The sequence below is a fragment of the Peromyscus maniculatus genome, chromosome 12 (genome assembly GCF_049852395.1).
Source record: "Peromyscus maniculatus bairdii isolate BWxNUB_F1_BW_parent chromosome 12, HU_Pman_BW_mat_3.1, whole genome shotgun sequence".
Lineage (NCBI taxonomy): Eukaryota > Metazoa > Chordata > Mammalia > Rodentia > Cricetidae > Peromyscus > Peromyscus maniculatus.
In genome coordinates this window covers 30,928,496-30,949,746 of record NC_134863.1, presented here as the reverse complement: position 1 = coordinate 30,949,746, position 21,251 = coordinate 30,928,496, and the positions used below count along the sequence as shown (strand labels likewise).

Genomic DNA, 21,251 nt, shown 5'->3' with positions numbered 1-21,251 from the left:
TGATGTTTTGAAAATATAAACTGTAGAGTGGATACATAGAAGTAATACACATACACAATTACTCACATATTTGTCATTTTTTGTGTTCATAATGCTTAACATTTACAGTTTTAGTGATTTCCAGAAATATATTTTAGTATAGTCCTCATGTTGTAATGTATTTTTACTTAACTCTCCATTTTTGTTTGCAGTGCTGTGGGTTGAAACCAGAGCTTTGTACATAAGGGGTAGTTTTCCTCAGAGCTACATCCTCAGCCCTAGGACTCTGTCATTTAATTCTTGAATTTAACTCTAATTCTTAAATGTAATCCAAAATTCTGTGCCATTTGACCAACATCTAATCAAAATTTCCCTCTCCTGCCTCACATCCCATCCCATGCTAACTACCATTGTACTCTCTGCTTAATACCTCTGGATTATATATATATATATATATATATATATATATATATATATATATATATATGAAATTGTATCTCTTTTTTTGCTCTTTTGTATTATGAGTAAACACTATGGTTACACAGCTTCATAATAGATGAAAGGTTTTTTATGTTTTTTAAATAACGTAAGAATTAACTTTATCTTATTATTTGACTAGTCTGTTTCTGAGCACACGGAGGGAAAAGCTTTATAAGAAGTAACTCTTTGGCATTTATTTTCTATTTTCTCAATATCCATTCACTTAATCTGTAAGTGAAATTTTATAATTATAATTTCCAAAAATATCTCATACAACTTATTAAGAATTTTATTATGTGAAAATGGGCTTTTGTAAAGTAAATTTTTCATAGTTCTAAATCTTACTATCAGTAGTTATGGCTTCTTTATCATTTGTTAATTTTGCGTGCTTTATTTTTTCATTTTTATTGAAATTGCAAGACATTTGCTGATTGGACTGATTTTTATCCAAAGATTTTATAAACTCTCTTTTTGTTTCCAGTTAATTAGTTTCTGCTGCTATTTTATTATCTCCTTCCTTCTGTTTTTCATTTTGTATTAAAAATGTATAAACTATTTTAATGAAAGAATGTGATTTAATGGATTTTTGTGAAAATATTACCCAGTTACTTAATTGTAATTGAATTGGTTTTTTTGAAATGAATTTAAATTGTTTTTATTTGAAGTGTGTTAAATTCTCATATTGCCATTGAATATGAATTATAATTTCTAATATATCTAGTATTTGAAGAAGTATAGCCATACAGCATTCAAAATTGACATTTTATAGACTGGCTTTAAAATACTACACAGGCTTTCCCAGTATTGCAAGGAAGTCATACAGAAAAATCCCAGAATGCATACTCTTCAGCAGGCTTTTCAATCCTCGTGTTGTTTGAAAAGAGTATTTATATACATTAGCTGATCTCTAATTGTTACTTAACATTCTTTACAATAAATGTGGTTTGGGGGATATTTCTAAAGAGAGGATGAATATAAACTTGAGATGAATCATTTGAAGATAGTTGTAGGGTTTAGAAGAATCACTTTGTCCTGCTACTGGTAGAATGGCTTCGGGTGAGATTATAAGGTCACACTAATGTGACAAGGAGAGTCGCAGCTGGGCATCATTCCAAGGTATGTCTTCTCTCACGGGTGCAAACTCATCTTTCAGTTTAGACTGAAAAAGAGAAACAGCCATTCATTTGGTCAACTAAGGATCCAATTTTGTAGGATTCCTGGAGGTTTATCTATCACATTGCTTAGAAGGCAAAAGGAAACCACTGGAACTAATAGGTGTTACCACTTAGATCCCAGATATTTAGTGTCTTAGAAGATAAAGTTTTAACATCAAAGATGGAGGTTACAGATAATGGGCCACCAGTTCTCCTGGCCCACTTCTGTTCTTTTTGTTATTAAATATTACTGTATTAAAAACACTTGGATTTACTTTTGAGTAAAGATAGTGGATATAATTAAACATCATGACTGAAATAAATTTTATGTTTAGTATTTGTTTCTATGGTAGAAAATCTTGGTTAGAAGATAGAGAGATCCCTCTCTAGTATATAAAAGTATATAATATGGAACTGGAATTGGAGTCTTTATAAGCCTTTGCTATAATTACATTTTAATTTGTACTCATCCTCTTCTAAAAGGGTTTACAAAGTTTTATATGTCAATTAGATTTTGAAGCTAAAATTTAATCAATAGCCATCCAGTTTTCTATAGCAGTTATAAATTCTTCTGAAAACATATCAACCATCACATAAAGCAGAAAATGTGATGCAATATGGACTCCTACAAATGCCATTTGTGCACCTTCCATGCTTTCTTCTCCATGCAGACAGTTGAAAGTAACCAAAGATGTTGTTTAGCTTCTTTTAATTTAGTGTAGAGTAGATTTTTTTAAAGGGATGGGGGATTGTTGGATTTGTTCAAGTACTGTTCAATGTACTAGCATTCTCATCCAAAGAACAATAGATTTCTATTTCCCAAACAATAGCAATTTGTATTATTAATGACTTTCAGTTAGACATGGAGATATGTAAATCATGGAAAGAAACAAAGTCATTACTACAAGATTTTCTTTAATAGACCTCAATTTCTCTATAATTTTATTTTAACACATCAGTTTTTAATTACAAACCAATTTAGGTCTGCCTTGCTTAAAAGTAATTTGATAATGTTTACATTCTTCACATATTATCCATGGACTGATAAAGATCTGTCCAGTGTTCTGTCTAGCATTTATTGGAATATCTTAGACATAGTTTGATGTCACTCAGGAAATATTTGCTGACACATATTATGAAATTATTTTCCTTATAGTCATTTAACACTTGAAGAGATCATTTAAATTTCCTAGCCTAACTTCATATCATTTTACAGATAAAATGTTCATATTTAGAATGCCCCCATAATTTTTTGATGAACACAAAATTCCCTGAGTCTCCCAACTCCTGTCTCCCACAGAAGTTTTTATACTTTAGACAAATTGATATTTTACATCTGATAACTGAAAATGAGTTTAAAGATGTGTGGTGACCTATATCAGTTCAACCCAATAGGTGTAAGAGATCCAAATTAATAAGCATGCAAAGCCAACAACTGGCTTGGTTTCTATGTCCTACTTTGGATGGTAGACACTTTCTACTAGAGACCATCAATGCCTCTCAAAGTATATTTATTTGGTAGACAAACAGAATGTTACTTATTTTTATAGACAATATTGGCACATATACAATGCAACCTTGTAAATAGATTATTTCTTAAGAACATCAAAGACTTGTGTGGAAAACAAAGGCTACTGTCACAGAGACTGCCATTTATCAAAATATGTTTTATCTTAGACAACATTCCCAAATGTCCAGGAATTTGAATTGTAGCATATCATTCTATTTCTACCCAATAGGATGTGATAAGACATGATATAAATTGCTTCCATAATTCATCATAGTACAGTCCCTGCTTTGCCTATGCCGTTAGAGTCAGGTACCATGCATAGTACAAAGTTTTTAAGTCATGTGCTGACTATAGTTCTCAGCAACATCCTCATCTTCAGATCCGAAGGACTCGGAGATCTGAATGAGCCTGTGAGCCTGAAACTCCTTTGAGCTATCAGAAATTGGCTTTGCACTATCAGATACAAAATTCCATAACTTTCAACTCTTGTGATTCTTTGGGGATAATTTACTACCACAACATGTGATATCTATAACTCAGATTCCTATTGCATAAGAAAATACATCAGGCCTATCAGCTAGAAGAAACCAAGCTTCTGTACAGGGGAATGAAAAAGGAGTAAGTATCAGTCTATGATGACTTTCTTTCACATTTGCTAGTGAATGCAGACTGTACTATGAGTTTAGCTCTATACCAAATGCTGAAACAAAAGGAATACATAAGATCTAGTACAAGCTACATGGCTTCTATTAAATAAAAGAGTACTTTCGTGATCAAAATTGTCAAAAACAGTATCTGCGTTCTGATACAGTACAGAAAAGCTGATCTTACAGGTAAGTCATGTCTGCTTTACAGAATGAGAAGAAAAACCTCATTGAATATAAGAGGAGGCGAAAAGTTGAGTTAAAAAAAGGAACAAATTTGTAAGACACTGTCTCAGTCTGGGAGAATGAATAGAGAATAAAAATGTCATCTTAAAAATTAACCACAAGAATAGAAAGAATCTCACTTTAGCTTGAGGAAAAACAGCCAGTCAAGTCTCAAACAGAACTACATCAAAATGTGTAACAAAATAATTGGAGCAAGAGTACATGTTGCACAGTAATGAGGACCAGACCTCAGAACCTAGCACCCATGTAACAATTCCAGTTTTCTACAAATGCCTGTACTCCATCTTTAAGGAATTCAGCACCCTCTCCTGGTCTCAGTCCATGAAAGCACTCACATATACAAGTGCTCATACACACATATAGACATGGGCATGTACACACACACACACACACACACACACACACACACACACACACACACACACACACACAAAGATAAATGCTTTCATCAACCAGTTAAAAGAGGAATACTTGTCTTGAACATCACACCTCTACCTTCCAGATGACAATGAGCTCATTTATTTCACATGACAGCCACATTCTTGTTCTGATTGGTTGAGAGTTTGTCTGCAAACTATAGAGCCACCCACCCTAAGTGGCATGCTTGTCTAACCTCCATAGGTCAAGAAGTCAGGGCTTGTGTGGAAACTGACTGGCAGCAAGATTTCTGCAGATGATGTAAGATGAGGTGGAGTGGGACTCATGCAGCCAGAAGGATGAAATCAGCCTTCAAAGATCCACTGAAGCCAGACTTCAAATACTATAGTGAAGCAGTGGATTGTTTTAAGCTTCATTTTTTATTTTTTGTAGGCATTTGTGTGTGTGTGTGTGTGTGTGTGTGTGTGTGTGTGTGTGTGTGTGTGTGTGTGTGACTGACTGACTGACAGGCAAGTCTTGTTTACAAGGATCTTGGAAAGAAAAGCCTTTTAAGGCAGAGGCTTGGGGAGATGTGGAATCTAAGCAGCAGAATTGAATAAACATTGACAGTGCTGTAAACAACCAAGCATATCTCTATTTGAAAAAGCAAGGAAAGGTTACACATCAGTCAGTCTCCTTAGCTGGATTAATAGAAAATTCTTGTTTGCAGCATATGCAAGGTAAAAGGATCACAAACTGTAAACTTAGAAGGGTAACGCTAATACACAGATATTATATAAAAATTACATTTGTTTATGAACAGCCTAAATACACACGATGCTCTGAAGTTTTTCAACCATGATACCTAATCTTCCTACCCTTTGTAATAAGTGATGTCAGACCAATTTTACACATTAGAACATGTAGACATGAATATACAAATTTTGAGTCTGCACTAATTTTGTCACTTCTGAAATATTTTCATCTTAGCCCACATACTATATTGAATCAGTTCTGAACGAATTATTATCCAAGATATATACATTTGGCGCCTTCTTAATATGGTAAGTATTTTTAAAGGGATGCCTTTTTCACCATCTCACACTGGCTTCTTGCTATGGATGGAAAATTTCAGGCTTTTTCTTGCCTCTGTCAGAAAAGAGTATTTTCAGGTCTGGATGTTGCCTGAAACTCTGACCCTATTTACTCAAAAGATATATCTGTGTGTTTTGTTCTCTCTCATACGCAAGGTCAAATATTCTTTCTGCTATAGCAGCTGCCATCAAAAGCTAAGCCCTTGTATTCAAAAGCTACCTCTCCAGACTTTTGATCAGTAAATGTGTCTGCCTCATCTCCAGGACTGCCCAGCCACACCATACTAACAGCAACATCAGTCACGATCACCACTGTTGTCTACACCATCAGCAACAAACAGGTCCACATCTAATGGCCTTGATTTAAAGAATTGTTACTAAAGATTTGATGATAACAAAGACACAAGGGCCATTTCAAGCCCTGAATGAATGTATGTAAATATCAACAGCCCCTTGAACTCTCATTAGTGATGATTATCATACATGTAAGAATTCTTGAAAAGATGAACAGGCAATCCTTATTTCTTCGTAAATTCACATCTGTATAATTAGTCATCTTTATTGTGAAGCAGTGTAGGATAATGGTTATGCATGTGGGCCCATGAACCACATTCAAAGCCCAGCTTAATCAATTTTTAACTGTGACAAACTTTTTTCTATTTCACTTTCTTCATCTACATGCTAGTAACCATGAAAAAGGAATGAATACATTAATAAGTCAAAGCCAATATGGAACTATTAATAGTATCAGCATCATTTTCAAAGGGCTGAAGACTGGTCTTGCAGAAATCTTTCCTTGACCTCATTCTCTGTGATCTTCAGATACCATAAAGCCTCTATCTATCTCTTACTGCATTCCTAGTAGCTACATTCTGAGGAGACTAGGGTTCTTCTAGAATTTTCTGCTACTTCTCAAAGACCAATATGGAGAGACCATATGTAACCTCTTTCTCAAATGGGAAATGAAGTTTAAATTTTGAAATAGAAATCAAAGAAAAGGTTACTACCTGTTATCTACTAGATGACAAATTCTAAGTTCCCAGTTTGTATCAAACATCATTTTCTGCGACATCACTCTACCCTACAATGATCTGGAAAGGGTACTTTGCAATGAGACTTTTGGGGGGTCTTATCTGTATGAGTAATCAAAAAGATGGACAAAAAAATTGTAAATAATGAAGAAACATTAAAGTTAAAAACCCTAAAGACAAGAATGGGGATGGAAGGGAATTATTCTTTTTGAAAAGAGCTCTGATTTTGATAGTATGAAAAAGGCCGTGCAATCAAATCAATAAGCTTCCTCCCAACTTTACTCTTCTACCTGCTCGAAAGTTGGTGGCAGTGTGGAAGATGATAATTTAAGGATGAATATGTTTCTTGGAACAAATTGCTTTCTGGATTCTGAAATTTCAGGCCTCTGTTTAGCATAGTCACAAAGCATGGGAGTAGAATGTGCTTTGTTTATTTCAATAAAGTAATGAGGTCCTAAGACACAGATGGGAACAACATGAATCAGAGGAGCAAACAGATGAGTCTGATCAGGAGTGACTTTGGAAGCCCTGGACCAAATAATGTGTAGAGAAGTACATACTAGTTAGAACTTCAGTAGTGAGTACAGAGATAGTAAGTAATCTGTAATCCTTCCTTCAATTCTTTTCATAAGTCATCACTGAACTCTGTTTCAAAAGCAGAATAACTCCCTAAATCTATGAGAATATGGCTCTCCTTGAAGTTCAAATGATCATCTGGAAGACCACACTTAAAACAAATTTATTAGTTGTTTCTGTTTGGAGGGGCCTCTGATTCTGAAGGACAAATTTGAGAAAAACCATTAAATATCCTAAACCTGAAAATAGAAACATCAGAAAAACACCACACCTGAGAATAAAACGGACAACATACTAACTACTGCTATCACTATCATTGCCTCCCAAAAACACTATGATGAAGATAGATTTCATCAAAAAGTCAGAATCTTACCTCTGTGCCTGATATGTTCTGTACCCTAATAAACTTATCTGGGGGGTCAGAGAACAGAACAGTCACTACATTAGACATAGAGGCCAGATAGTGGTGGTACACACGCCTTTAATCCTATCACTCAGGACTGATCTGGATCTCTGAGAGTTCAAGGCCACACTTGGAACAAAGCCAGATGTGGTGGCACACACCTTTAATCTCAGCACTTGAGATCCCATGTCTTTTCTTGGGAAGGACACATGCCTTTAATCCCAGGAAGTGATGGCAGGAAGCAGGAAAGGCATATAAGGCATGAGGAAACAGGAGCTAGAGGCTTTTCAGCAGCAGTTCAGCTGAGATCCATTTGTGTGAGGACTCAGAGGCTTTCAGTCTGAGGAAACAAGATCAGCTGAAGAGTTGGCGAGGTGAGGTTGGCTGTGGCTTGTTCTGTCTCTCTGATCTTTCAGAATTTACCCCAATATCTGACTCCAGGGTTTTTTTTTTATTAATAAGACCTTTCAGAAATTCATGTTACACACCCCATTCTTTCTGGGAACAATTACACTTACACTGCTGAAAGATGTCAGATGGAAACAAGTGCAGATGTCCCCAGCTGAGACCTTTACACACAGACTGTATTCCCCTCATATGATACTCACTCTTTAGTGGCATCCTTACCTCTATCCCACAAATTAGTGAAGTCTTTGAAATTACCTGACTATGAATATGAGGTAAAATTTGCCAAATTTCAGCATACAAAATCAAATAGAAAATATAGGCAGAGTCTCTGACAGTTTGAAATGCACCCAAAAGTGTCTGGAGTATTGGAGATGCTTGGTTCTAATCCTTTCCAGAGTCTTCATTGTGCATGTTGCAATAAAACTGCAGTGATCTTCCTAAGTTGGAACCAGGCTTTTCAGGTTCCCCCATAGACCATGCCAACTGCGGATTTAATGAAAAGACCATGAGAGTCACTCTGTCTCAATGTAAAGAAATAATTATCATGGCCTCAGTTTGAAAGCTGTAGCAATTTTCTGAATGGTTGATAATTCCATATATAGTAAGAACAGGAGCAACCAGAATAAAGAAAATTAGACATATTTTAGAAGTGTCCATGAGTGTTTGAAGAAGAACTAACAGAAGATTCAGCCTTTGAAATAAGAAACAAGATAAAATATGAGTATTTGAAGTATGGACACATTAATTTTAGGGGATCTGTGTGGTTAGATATTCTACTTCTAAATAATTCAAAATTCTCAACTGTGAATCATATTATGATAATAAAACTAATTTTCATTAAAACTGAAGCCAAGTGTATATTAATAATCAAAAGACTATGATTAATTAAACTAAAAGAAAAGTAAAATCTAGGATTGAAAACATTAAAAAGATGAGTTTAATAGGTAAGCTTCTCTAACTGCTGCCTGTGAGAGATGCAGAGTTAACTGGAAAATAGGGTTTTGGAAAGACAAGAGTCTATAAACAGATAAACACATATGAACAGAGGTGACGTTCCATGTAGCAAAAACCGAGTCCACATCCTGCAAATCCATAGGAATTAATCAAACTGAATATTACCTAATTTTAGAAGATGAAACAATGACAAAATGACATAATTATTAAAGAAATATTGTAAGGATAAATAATACACAGAGAGTTTTAAAGTGCCTTTAATAGGACCTTAAAACTCTGAATGAATGTGGAATCAGGAAACAAAAAGTGAAGACAGAGCTCACAAAATGTCATTATTGCCAACTGGGAAGTATAAGAAATATCTAAAGGTAGAAAGAAAATATATAATAAATACATTTAAATTTAAATAGATTTTTAAAAGAAGACAGAAAGGATCACTAAAGGTGATACTTCAAACACAAATCTATAGTCTAAAAGAAACTGAGGAATGTTATGCAAGATGGTCCAGAAAGCCCAGGAGACACTTGTGAGGTGAAGCAAAGGGAAAAAAAAAACTGGGTAAGGAATCATGCAATATACATGATCACAGGAAAGAGAATACACATGTAACCAAGCTCAAAGGGGAAGTTAAGAAACTAGAAATTTTAACCATAATCTTTCTGAAGGTCCTTACTTGTTTCATATTTTAAAGGGACATTCAAATCCAAGTGTGTTTAGATGTGCGATCTCTGAAAAAAAATTGACAACCAAATGTAGATGACTCATCTCTTCTGGACAGTATCCATCTATGAATTCTAAAAGTAACACAGAGGTGAGACCTTGAGTTAGTAGATCAATGTAGATGTGCTTTTAAACTGCCACAGTTCTAAACAATTTGAAATTTGTCAGAGAGATTTTCCTACAACCACTCATGAACAACAGCCCAGTGACAGTCCCTTTCACAATGAAGTCAAATGCCAGCAAAAAGCATTAGACAAATGGTACTTGAGCTAAGCCAGAAACAGCCAGGTGAAGAGGAAAGAAGGGCTGGGTGGGAAGGAAGAAGACATCACACTACTATCAGGCATCTAAAGTCTCTATTTATGAATATACAGGGAGTTTGGAGAAATGGCTCAAGAGGAAAAAGACATCTGATATTAAGCCTGACAGCCAAGATTTGCTCACTGGGACCCACATAGTGCAAGGAGAAAACCAACTCCAGCCAATTGTACCTTGGCCTCTACAGGGTAGCCAAGACACTCATGATTGTACAAACTGAAACACAAAATAAACAAACAAAAGTGTAAAATTAGAGTAAACTAATTTAACTGAGAAAAAGACTCAAGGAAATAATTCAGCTATGATTGTCAAATAATAGCAACAACTAATACTTTAGTACTCTCCCTATAATCCTAAACACAGTCCTAGGTGTTTCCCATGTAGTTTTTCAATACTCTCAGCTTTCTTGTCCCTCAGAATTTTCCTGGGGTCCAAATGAGTTACTATATATGAGTGCTTCATAGAAGGTAAGTTGCTGTGAGCCCCCAAGTACCTCTGGAGAGATGGTAAACTCTGTAACAAGAGCATATCCTTGAACAAGGAAACATAACAGGATTATCCAGTTAGTCAATTTTCTAAAGTTGCAAAATATCATTATGGTCACAAAGTAATAGCTAATTTAAAGTAATGCCTTCCTATTTTAAAAATAAAAGCATTTACCAAATGTTTTCAAGAACAGGGCATTGATGAAATTGTGGTACAGGCTGCTATGTAACCATTAACATAGATAAAGTAGTTGAATATCTAATTACAGAAAAATAATGATAAACTGTTAAAAGAAAATAATAAATCAAAAGAATTATGGAAACTGTGATCCAGTTTGTTAACTTATATATGTCTTTGGTTGAAAGAGAGCTGGGAATGTTAAATAACAAAATTATTAATAAGTTTCTCTGGTATTTAATATCAGTCTAATTTTTTCATTGCTTTTTTGTATTCCTTGGTGTTTTCTCATTTTTCTACAATGAGCACATTAATTTATAATGAAATTTCTAAAGAGACAAGTCATTTTTTAAAGCATATCAGAGAAAACTGTAGCTTCACTCATTCTAAGAACATAAATACACAAGCGTTGCTTCTGAATGCAATGGGAAGTACTTCAAAGTTTCTTCAATGTTGCCAAGGTTTATTTAACAATATTTTCTCACCATATATTATACAAGAACAGAACTAAACAGATGGTCTACATCGGGAATCCAGCAATCGAGGAAAGCTCTCCTCGCTGTACCTACTTGTCATACACTATGTGGTACATATTATCCATGTGCATTCATGCACCCATTAACTCTTTATCACCTCATCAGATACATATCTATACCACACACAGGACCTGTATGTTAATATCATACTACAGAACACACAAATATGTGTGCCCAAAAGATGACATAATATAGGCATATCCATCTTATAATATAAGCCTATGGCATTAAATACTATACTCTTGGAGCTGGAGAGATGGCTCATCAGTTAAAGGCATTTGCTGTTCTTGCAGAAGACCTGAGTTCAGTTCTCTACACCTACATGGTAGGTCACAACCATCTAGAACTCCTGTTTCAACGATATGATGTCCACTTCTGGCCTCTGAACACAATAGGCACACATATGGTTTACATATACAAGCTCTGGAAAACACTCATACACATACAAATAATAAAATATTTAAAAGCAATAAAAGGATAGTCTTGGCTTACATATTTTTATATTTATGTAAAAAAAAAGAAAGTTACTTCACTGTTTGTATTAAAAAAAATAAGGCCAAGGTTGAATTTTACTCAGTATTTGGTATGCAAACAGTATCTGGGCACCAAATTTGTCCTACGGGCACTGTATTTCCTGCATGTCATTCCTTCCTGTGCTAATCAAAGGCCCTTTATTTCTTTAAGGATCAAGCACAAATGGTTCAGTCTGGCATCCAAGGTTCACTCTGTTTCTGGAAGCTTCTTTGGCAATCCTTACCAGCATAAGTCCTTAACTCCATGCAGGCTGGAGTCTGGAATACAGTTTAAAAAATCAGAAGAATATTCTTTTCTGTATTCCTATCACTTCCCCATTGAAAACATCCCTCATTTTGTCCTTCTGTCCTACAACCCGGCTTAGTTCCATGTCCAGAATATAGCACCATCATTCAATTTCTCTCAACTTATGTTCCAAATCAGTCTGTTACAATTTATCATTTTTCTTCTATTGGTGTCCAGGGAAAAAATTAAAATATTGACCCCTCACAAGTTTATATTGAATGAACTTAGTATCCACTTCTATACATTACCACACAAATCATGTATAATGTGTGCCTGGAAGAGCTGATGCTATAATTTTTGTGACTCAATTGTAATACATGATGCTGCCATCAATTTAAAAAAATCAGTTAATTTTTAATCTGGTCATGCAAAAAAAAAGTCAGCAAGATGATATTCTCCTTGAGATGATTTGTAAGGAATTGGTTTTGTCTGTACGTACTTGAATCTAATAAAAGTGTATTGCTTTTAGAATAGTATTTAATTCCATTGCTTGGCTAATTAAGACTAGACTTCTCCCCAATCAGAGCAAAATCATAGACTCATCTCATACTTGGAATGCAAAGGCACCTCACAGATTGTTTCCAGAATTAGAGAATGGCTTGCCCAAGGCCACAGAGGTGGGGAGCCAGAGTCCATTCTTCTGTCTAACTCTGTAAGCCTTTCCCATGTGAACTATTGGTTACACTGAGAAGCATAGTGCAAAAGAAAGTGCCTGGATCTGGAGACGGGAGCCCAGGCTTCAATGTCAACTCCTCTTTAACTTGCTTTACATCTCTGTCCTCAGCTGTTGCAAGGAAGTACAGTACCCACATATGACTTGGAAAATTCTTAAGGTTAGCGTTAGAGGAGAAGAAGTATCCATGTACAGCCACTTTCAATTGTAAGCTTAGTTATAAACGTGGCTCCTCTGCCTAAGCTGCTCTGACATCTCTCAAGCACACACTGAAAACTGTGCCTCAGTCTGCTCAGTGTGTTCAGTCTGTGGCAGTGGCTGCACACTTCCTCTGAACACCCCCATCCACCTTATCTAATAGAAGCCTCTGAGCAGGCTTCTCCTCAGTTAAGCTCATCATGTCTCTACAAGGTAACTTGAGGCCTCTTCCAGAAACTCACAGGTCAGGTGGCAAATCCCCACTTTAACTCTCTAATGCCCTTCCTTATGCTTCTTCTACCTTGGAAGAAGCCACATCTGTCTCTGCTGCTTCTCTGGTTTCCACGGGGCTAGGCATACCACACTTCTCCAGGCCTGCCTTCTGTCATTTCCTTCCCCATTGGATTTTGCCCTCCTTCTATTCCTTATTTCTGGAATAGGGTGGTCTCTGGAGCACATTAAAGCCTGCATAGGTTTCCTTTCAGCTGCTCTAGCTCTGTCTGTGCCTCTGTCTACATATCTAAATCTCACTTATCATTCAAACTCTAATTATGCATCAGTTGACTATGGGAATACTTTCTTAACTCTACAGACTAAGTTAAATTTACCTGAAACATATAGTCATGGTACTCTAAACTCTTCCTCATTATATTTCATTATAATGGTAATTAGTTTAATATCTTTGGAGTACCTGTCTCCCTTGCTATAAGGTTTATGAGAGTGTTGACTTGAGGACTAATTTGAGGACTAATAAATATTTATAGAAGGAAAGAAAAGAACCAGAAAGGAAGGGAAGAATATTAGTTATTATTTTTGCATATCCCCCTACTTTTCTGTAATCTGTACTTTGTTTATACCCAAACGAAATGACATAACTACCTATTTTTCATATAGCTCACATCATAAACACAAAAATAACTCTAAGCCCACAGAATACCTGCTCTCCTTCCTCCTCAGCACAAACCACATCACTGCCTAATGGGAAAGATAGGAAATTAAAATTTCAGTGACAAAACCATCATCGTTAGAGAGATCAACTTTCAGCCTGCATATGATATGCTAGTGCTAGCACAAGCTTTGGTTAGGTTGCTGGGATTCATCTTACCCTACCACATGAGGTAAAAGTAGCATTAGGCTCTTGCTCTTCCTTTGCAGACAGAGGGTAATGACCAGGAAGCTGGCCTGGACAGGCATTGTCCAGATCAGACATGATCCAGTCAAAACACCCCCCAAAGTCACTCATATGGGCTTCTTCCTAGCTGCATGCTGTTTACCCCCTAGAAGTTGGTTATACTCTCCTGTCCATAGTAGGAGCATACATTGCCTTTTAAAGGAGAGAAATGGAGGCAGGGACCTGCAGTGAATAAAACATGCATGTGGATTATTCTCACTTCCTTATTCATTTGACTCAAAAACTAAGTTGCATTGTTAATTTAAATGTACTCAATTATACACTTGAAATAAAACTAAAACGTGGCCCGATAAATGATATCTAAAGCCATCCACTTGGTATTATAGTTATTTCAATGGAAGACTATCATTGTTTATGTATGTCAACAAGGCTAACATATTTTAATTCCTTTATTTTTTGCCTGACCTTGTTTCATACTGAAATGAGGAAGGAGGGACCTCGTAGACGGGAAGAGATGGAGGTTATTTGAGCAGCAGCGTTCTGCTCTACTGCCACCTCAGCAAGATTTATTAATCTTGGAGATTCTCAGTCTCATTTACTAAACAACAGTGATTCACAGAGTTTCATAGCCACAGTGGCAAAGTTAATTGAAATCTAGATCCCCTAACAGTTCTTCCTTCCTTCAGCAATTTCTCAGTACTGCAAGCTAAAATATTAAGGGAAATTATTGTAGGCTTATGGAAAATGGAAACAAAGGTGGTTAGCATGAAATTACAAGTGGACAAGTGTTTTCTTTTGTGTTTGGCTTCAGCCCTTTGAGCAGAGTAAGAAAGCAAAGCAGCTTATGTAACCCCATATCAATACTGTATCTCTCCTCAGCATTAAATTTTCACTAAGAGTTCAATGTGGCTCTCACCCAAATCCAAAGAAAGGTGGCAGGGGTGGGAGGGTGGGGGGAGGGGCAGAATGGAGGAAGAGAGAAACAGATAGAAGATACAACAGGTAAATTCTGTTCAGACTGTTGCAAAAAAAAAAAAAAGCCAGATAATTCCTTTTAATTTAACTCATTATCTTCTCCACAGAAGCAAATAATGCTTCACAACATGCAAATCATGTATCTTGACACAAGGCAAGCACTATTACCCAAACTAATCAGAAAAGTGAGGCTCACAGGAGATTATTACCTCCATTTTACCATGAAACATTGAATTTGAAGGCAAGCAAAGGTATTCTACTTATGTTATCCCATGTCCTTTCCACGTGACCATCTTTTCTACTTACAGTCCAGACTAATGCTGTTGATGTTGAAAGACAGATCTTCTCAAGTGATGAAGGATTAAAAAAAAACCCACAAGAATTCATGAACAATGGAGGAGTAATACTGGATAATATATTATAACATATGAAAACATTTATTTATTCATAAAGATATACTATGTTGGATAAATATAGTAAAGAAAATATACTATGTAGGAAAAAATAAAAAAATATCTTAATGGGCAAACATTGTTATGTGGTAAAAGACAAGATGGATTCTGTATCTAATCAGAACTGTGTAAAATGAATCACAGACTTGTGGTGTTTACCTTTATCAAATGAAAGAATTCCTAAGGTATTGTGGACAATTGCTTTACCTCCAGGTTATACTGTATCTTTGTATATTAATAAAATATTTGTAAATTTTCAACACTGAAGAGTGATAATTTGAGCCACAAATTGTATGTAATTAATAATCATCAGTAAATCTGTGATAAGTTCTCTTCAACTACCATAAAAAATTGAGAGAGAAAACAACCCTCTGGGTAAATGGCTAAATTTTTCTGAATACGAATATATTATTTTTAATCAAATAGTATCAAAATTTTTCTTGAAATGCAAATGTAATAGAAAAATGAATAGTGGTTTTCCTCTAACTTAAACAGAGGGATTTAGAAGCTCTGTAGTCAATGCTCATTGAGTTGGTTCCAGGTTATGTTTGGTGATAGGATTCACATCAACATCTACATCTAGCAAAAAAAGCTGCATCTGCAGCCAGTGCTTTATCTCTACATTACCATTTAATTGCTTAAGTTCCTTCAAATTTGATACAGTGCATACCATCAAGACACCACGCAACTTCAACTGTTAAAATATATTCCTTGTAGGATCATCTTTTTGGAAGAAGCTATCACAAACCTGCAGAAGGGCTACATCAACTAATCTTCATTGCAATTATATTGAAAGCAAAATCACTAGCACTGTCATGAGCCAGTCATATGGAAATAGCCATAGGAGGATACTCCTGGTGGCTGTAGGAAGAGCTCACATCCTGGGCATGTCTGCAGCTCCCAAACTAAGCAGCTGGTGTGAGGCTCCCTTGAGGGTTCACTGTATTGTTTGATGCAGTAGAAGCATACCCTCCTCTTCTCTTGGCCACTAAATCATCCAAATCTGGCTTCAGGCTGAAGCCAAGGCGACCTTCATGCCCAGATGAACCAAAGATGGGGGTGGGGTGGGCCAAGTGGATTTCATCTCCTCTACAGTCCTCAAAGGGCACACAGCTACTGTCATTCCAGATGCCAAATCGAGAACAGAGCCAACCTCAGAGCACAGCACTGGCTGCTCTTTGGTTCTGAATCTGGAGCATGAGAAAGAAGGGACAGTTGCCAGATGACAAGGAGACCCAGCCAGATCTGAGCTAATGAAACAGGGGCCTTAAAATAAACCAAGCACAAAGTGGACAGTCCTGAATAGGGCGGGCTTTGTTGGCTGTTTTGTTTTCTTCTCCATTAAAAAAAAAAAAAACAAAAAAAAAAAACAACCAAAAACTCAGTTGAACTGTTTCTTCTTGCTTCCTTAAGGTTACAAGCAAATTGGAAGATAAAAGCACAATCACAAATTTTTAGGATTTCCTTTGAAAATCTTAGACACATTGCAAACCACATGTCTTTAATATAATGTACAGTTATTAGAATATCCAGACAAACACAGATAGCCACTCTATAATCTTATTAGCTTCTCAACACTTACATGTTAGAAATTGTCCCTGTCAATATCAGAAGGATGATGTGTGGCTGGAGAATAGCAACTTTACAAAAGTATTGTAAAGTATTTGGTAAAATTACAAGAAAAACTTGCTTTGTTTTTACTCATATGTAAATATGTCTTGACAAAAATATCATGTATAACCTATTTCAAAATAATGATGGTGATCATTACATGAACACTGTGAACCAGAACATAGCTATTATCAATATATGTCAGATCTGCCTATGGCTACAGAGTAATAAGCTAACTTTGTAGCCTCTGTCTCCTGGGGCTAATCCAAAATATACAGTAACTATCCCTACACCTCAGAAACACATAGTGCAAGGCATGTTCAACATTTTGAACCAGTAGAATCTAATAAAAATGTACACCCATAACAGCATTCATCTGTGAATCCATGAAGGTAATCATGAGAAACAGCAAAAATAATCTGCTGCAGATGGAACTGATTTAAAAGGGACCACACACTCTGACACAAGTGTGTGTGTGTGTGTGTGTGTGTGTGTGTGTGTGTGTGTGTGTGTGTTGCATCTCCATGCACTCACACTGGGGTGATGGCATAGAGTATTTTGTCTGCCAGCCTCTCCCAGACTTTTTAAGATGACAGAAGGAAAGAGTGAGTATGACAAGTGTTTGTGGTGAGCCTTTTTCTCACTTCCAAATGGATGCATGACCTTCTTGCCCTATATCACCTATTATTCAAAGCTACCACTACCTGTTCTTTATCAACCATTGGGGGATTTTAGTGCTTGAGAACTGGGTCCACTTCCCAGGAGCCATTGGGCTCTGTTTAGTGACCCTTGAAAACTCCCCCTTTGGAAATTATATTCTTAGAAAAAAAAATACTTTGCACATATAATGCTACTATGTCTTAGTAAATTCTTAGCAATGATGTTACCAAAGAAGACTAGGGATGTGCCTCTTTTGGTGGGATGGTCTTCTGGAATATAATGATCTGGTTTTATCTTCCATCTGACCTCACCATCCTTCATAAGTGCCATGTGACATCAGCTCAGCATTTTACTCTGTCCTTCCCTCATGAAACCCTATGTTTGTGTAATGAATAGTCCACAGCTTTATTCAAACTTACGAAAAACATGAAGTGACTTACTGCTTTATCTCAAGAGCTAAGTTCCTAGTTCAATAGAAGGAAGAAAGAAAAAAAATGCCCCTCAGCTGCTGACATAATACAATTACATTGTTGCTAATGTCTCAATGTAAAATAATAAATAAATAAATAAATAAATAAATAAATAAATAAATAAATAAATAAAATGCTGCTTTGCAACATAAGAAATCACAGATAAAGTTCTGGCAGCACGGGAGGAAGAAGAGACAATAAAATGTAAAAATTCAGTTTTCAAGGATGGGTTGGGATACTATTTTTCATGCAGGCATGTTTAGTCAAAGAACTATGTATCACAAGACCTAACAATTTAGATAAGAAAGAAAGGGGTCATTGAGTTCTGAGAGGAAGTTTGTAGAACCTGTAACTTGTAATTGTGCTCTGGGTGAGTTCCAGCTGTCAATCTATGTGTATTTCAAAAAGAAAACTTGGACATGGTATTTAATTATTTGCAATGCTTCAACTAGTAAACAGCCAGGAGTCTATTCTCATTTCCTTTGGCAAGAGGGCTGTATAGCCACAGAAAATATCTCCTAGCATTGACAAATGAAACCCACAAATGGAACATTAGCAATCAGCTGTCAGAAGAAAATCCAGGGAGGATTGCCAGTCTGGTCATTTCATGGTGAGTATTCATGAGAGAGGCGTGTGTGTGTGTGTGTGTGTGTGTGTGTGTGTGTGTGTGTGTGTGTTGCAAATGAGAAGCCTTGCATGTTCAGTATTGAGAGAAATGTAAGCGGGCTCAGGTCCTCCTGATGGCAGGATGCCTGAACACGAAGGGATAGTAGAACCATCAATGGCAGAGTGAAATAGCAGTCTCAATAGCTAATTGTGCAAGGCTCCTATCAGCGGTGGGAAGGGTGAGATAGAGAGACTCAAAAAAAAAAAAACATATATTTTTATTTTGGAGGGATTCTCTGTAGTGTAGATATGCATGACATATATGAGGGCTTTGGATTCCCAGCTTTAAGTGAGATGCAAAGAGTATGTATGTGTTTGCCTTTTTAACCTTCGTGAATTCACTTCACAATCTCCCCAAGACACAGAACCAAGTCATTTTCAAAGTAAACACCCCAGTACTAGCTATTCAGTGCCCCAAGCATACAACACACTGACCATTCAGAGCTAGTTATTAACCCATGAATTCTCAAGTGCATATTCTCTGTCTCTCTCTGTCTCTCTCTGTCTCTCTCTCTCTCTCCCTGACAGACACATTTCCTTCTCTTCTCCACTTGCACCCCTCCCACATCTAGGGACAGAAGAATCTTGTAGGGGTTTTTCTGTCTAGAAATGCAAGTGCCAGGTGGCAAGCGGCTACCCAGCAGCCTCCTAAAGTTAATGCCAATTCCCTCCTGGAAGAGCAGGAATGCAGAGGTATCAGCACCGCGGACTCGGGGACAGCACAAATACCAAGGCAGCACTTGGAGTTTACGGAGGAGCAACCCCTGTGTCCCTGTCACCGCCTCCCACTAGCACCACCACCACCAATACACACACACACACACACACACACACACACGCAACGGCACCCGCACACGCGCCTCTCTGCCCCCCAGCCCGCACAGGCCAGCTCTGGATCCGCCACCGCCAGCTCGGATATTGCAGCAAGTCTGCAGGCTCCCGCTCGCCTGGGGACCCAGCCTGGACCAGCACCGCGGGAAGAAGCGCATCACCGGACTTGTCAATAAGCCGGATTCTGTGTAGACCCGGAGCGCCAGTGACCCCACCGGGCATCCCAGAGCCATCGGCGGCAAGAGGGGGCGCGCGGGGTCGCTGCAGGCTCCCCCTACCTTGCAATGAGAAGAGGGACAGGAAGAACCCCAGCACCCAGACGCTGTGCAGCCAGTAGGTCCTCATGTCGCCGTGCGTTCCAGCCGTCTCTCCTCACTCCTGCTCTCTCTAGTAAAACGCGCCGCTCGCTTCCCTCGGTTTCCCTCAGGGCTCTCCTGGCTCTGGCCACCTGGACGGACCAGGCTCCAGCGAATCCCAGCACAGCCTTGCTCTTCTCTCGGAGAGCGCGAGCCCAGGTCCTGAAGGATGCTCACAGCCCGAGCCTGATGTCAACACAGCAAGCCCCGTTCTTCCTCGAGCTCTCCCGCTCTCTTCTTTCCTATCCTCCTTTCCCTCACTCCCCTGCAGCTCCAACTAAATGAGACTGTACTTAAACAAGCAAGCGCCTTATAGGACCGGGAGCCCAGCAGAAAGGGCCCCGCTACTGCCATCTAGTGCGCACAGCCTGGCAGCGCCGCGGCCCTGCATTTGCTTGTGTGCGCGAGGTCGGTCCAATGCAGCCAAAGTCCTCTTTCATCTCAGCAAACACAGGTGAAAGGCCCTTGTCTTCATAAGACCTTGGCTTGACCTTGTCGTCCCATACATCCGACTTTCTCCTTTGCACGAAGAAAATCTTGAACCTCACTATCCATGGGTCTTCCTATCCCGTGGCTCCCTTTCTCTCTGACGTCTCTCTTCTTACCCCAAGGATTGCATGAAAGCTTCCTCCAAATGTCACAGTGACCTCTGCCTTGAGATTCCAGTAGCCATCTGAAACCGCATCCTATCCAATTGTCATGCTGCATAACACAGTATTCCCAAAACTCTGTATACGGTTTTGAATCAGTAGGTCAAAACAGTTCTGACATGGCTGACCTTACCGATCCTAACACTCAAATGCGCCGCCCCCCATCTTCATCTCCCTTGCTCACATCGTCTGTCTTCTTGTTTTAATTCCTTTAAATGGAAGTTATTTAGAGAGAAAACACATCTACTATGGATACTCCAAGATGAAAAACCTACCCAACTCTCCTTCTTGTAAGTACTCCAAAGACATTCCCAGCAGGGTACCAAGTATCTCCAATTGAATGAATGACTCAGGAACACCTGCTAGTGAGAGCCAAGGCCAGAAGGAAGACCTCTAACTCACAGGAAGGCAGAATGAAGGGGAGTTGGATTTTTCATCTGTTCCTGGGATTTCCACTGGCTGGAGACCCCCCCCCCAAAAAAAAAAACCAGAAAACTTCTGAATTTCATTTTATTCACCAATGAAATTAAATATTTGAATTACTTGAATGTGATGTCTTTGGCTCTTTTCAGTTCTGCATGTAATAATATCTCTGCATATTTCTGACCTTGACATTCCCAGCACATTGTACCAGTTGGTTCTTGCTGTGGGTTCTTTACTGTCATGTGCATTGATATTTTGTACC

The 21,251-nt window shown here is 37.8% G+C and overlaps 1 protein-coding gene across 2 annotated transcripts in view; it reads right to left on the bottom strand.

The window, feature by feature from the left end:
* The window catches only part of Lsamp (limbic system associated membrane protein), a 2,127,334-nt gene extending 2,107,144 nt beyond the window's left edge, over positions 1–20,190 (bottom strand). For both annotated transcript variants that reach the window (XM_015994637.3, XM_015994639.3), the window contains exon 1: positions 19,839–20,190. In XM_015994637.3, coding sequence (XP_015850123.1) covers positions 19,839–19,905 — 67 coding nt within the window. In that variant the 5' untranslated portion in view covers positions 19,906–20,190. The remainder of the gene's footprint in view (positions 1–19,838) is intronic.
* Positions 20,191–21,251: the final 1,061 nt, after the last annotated feature.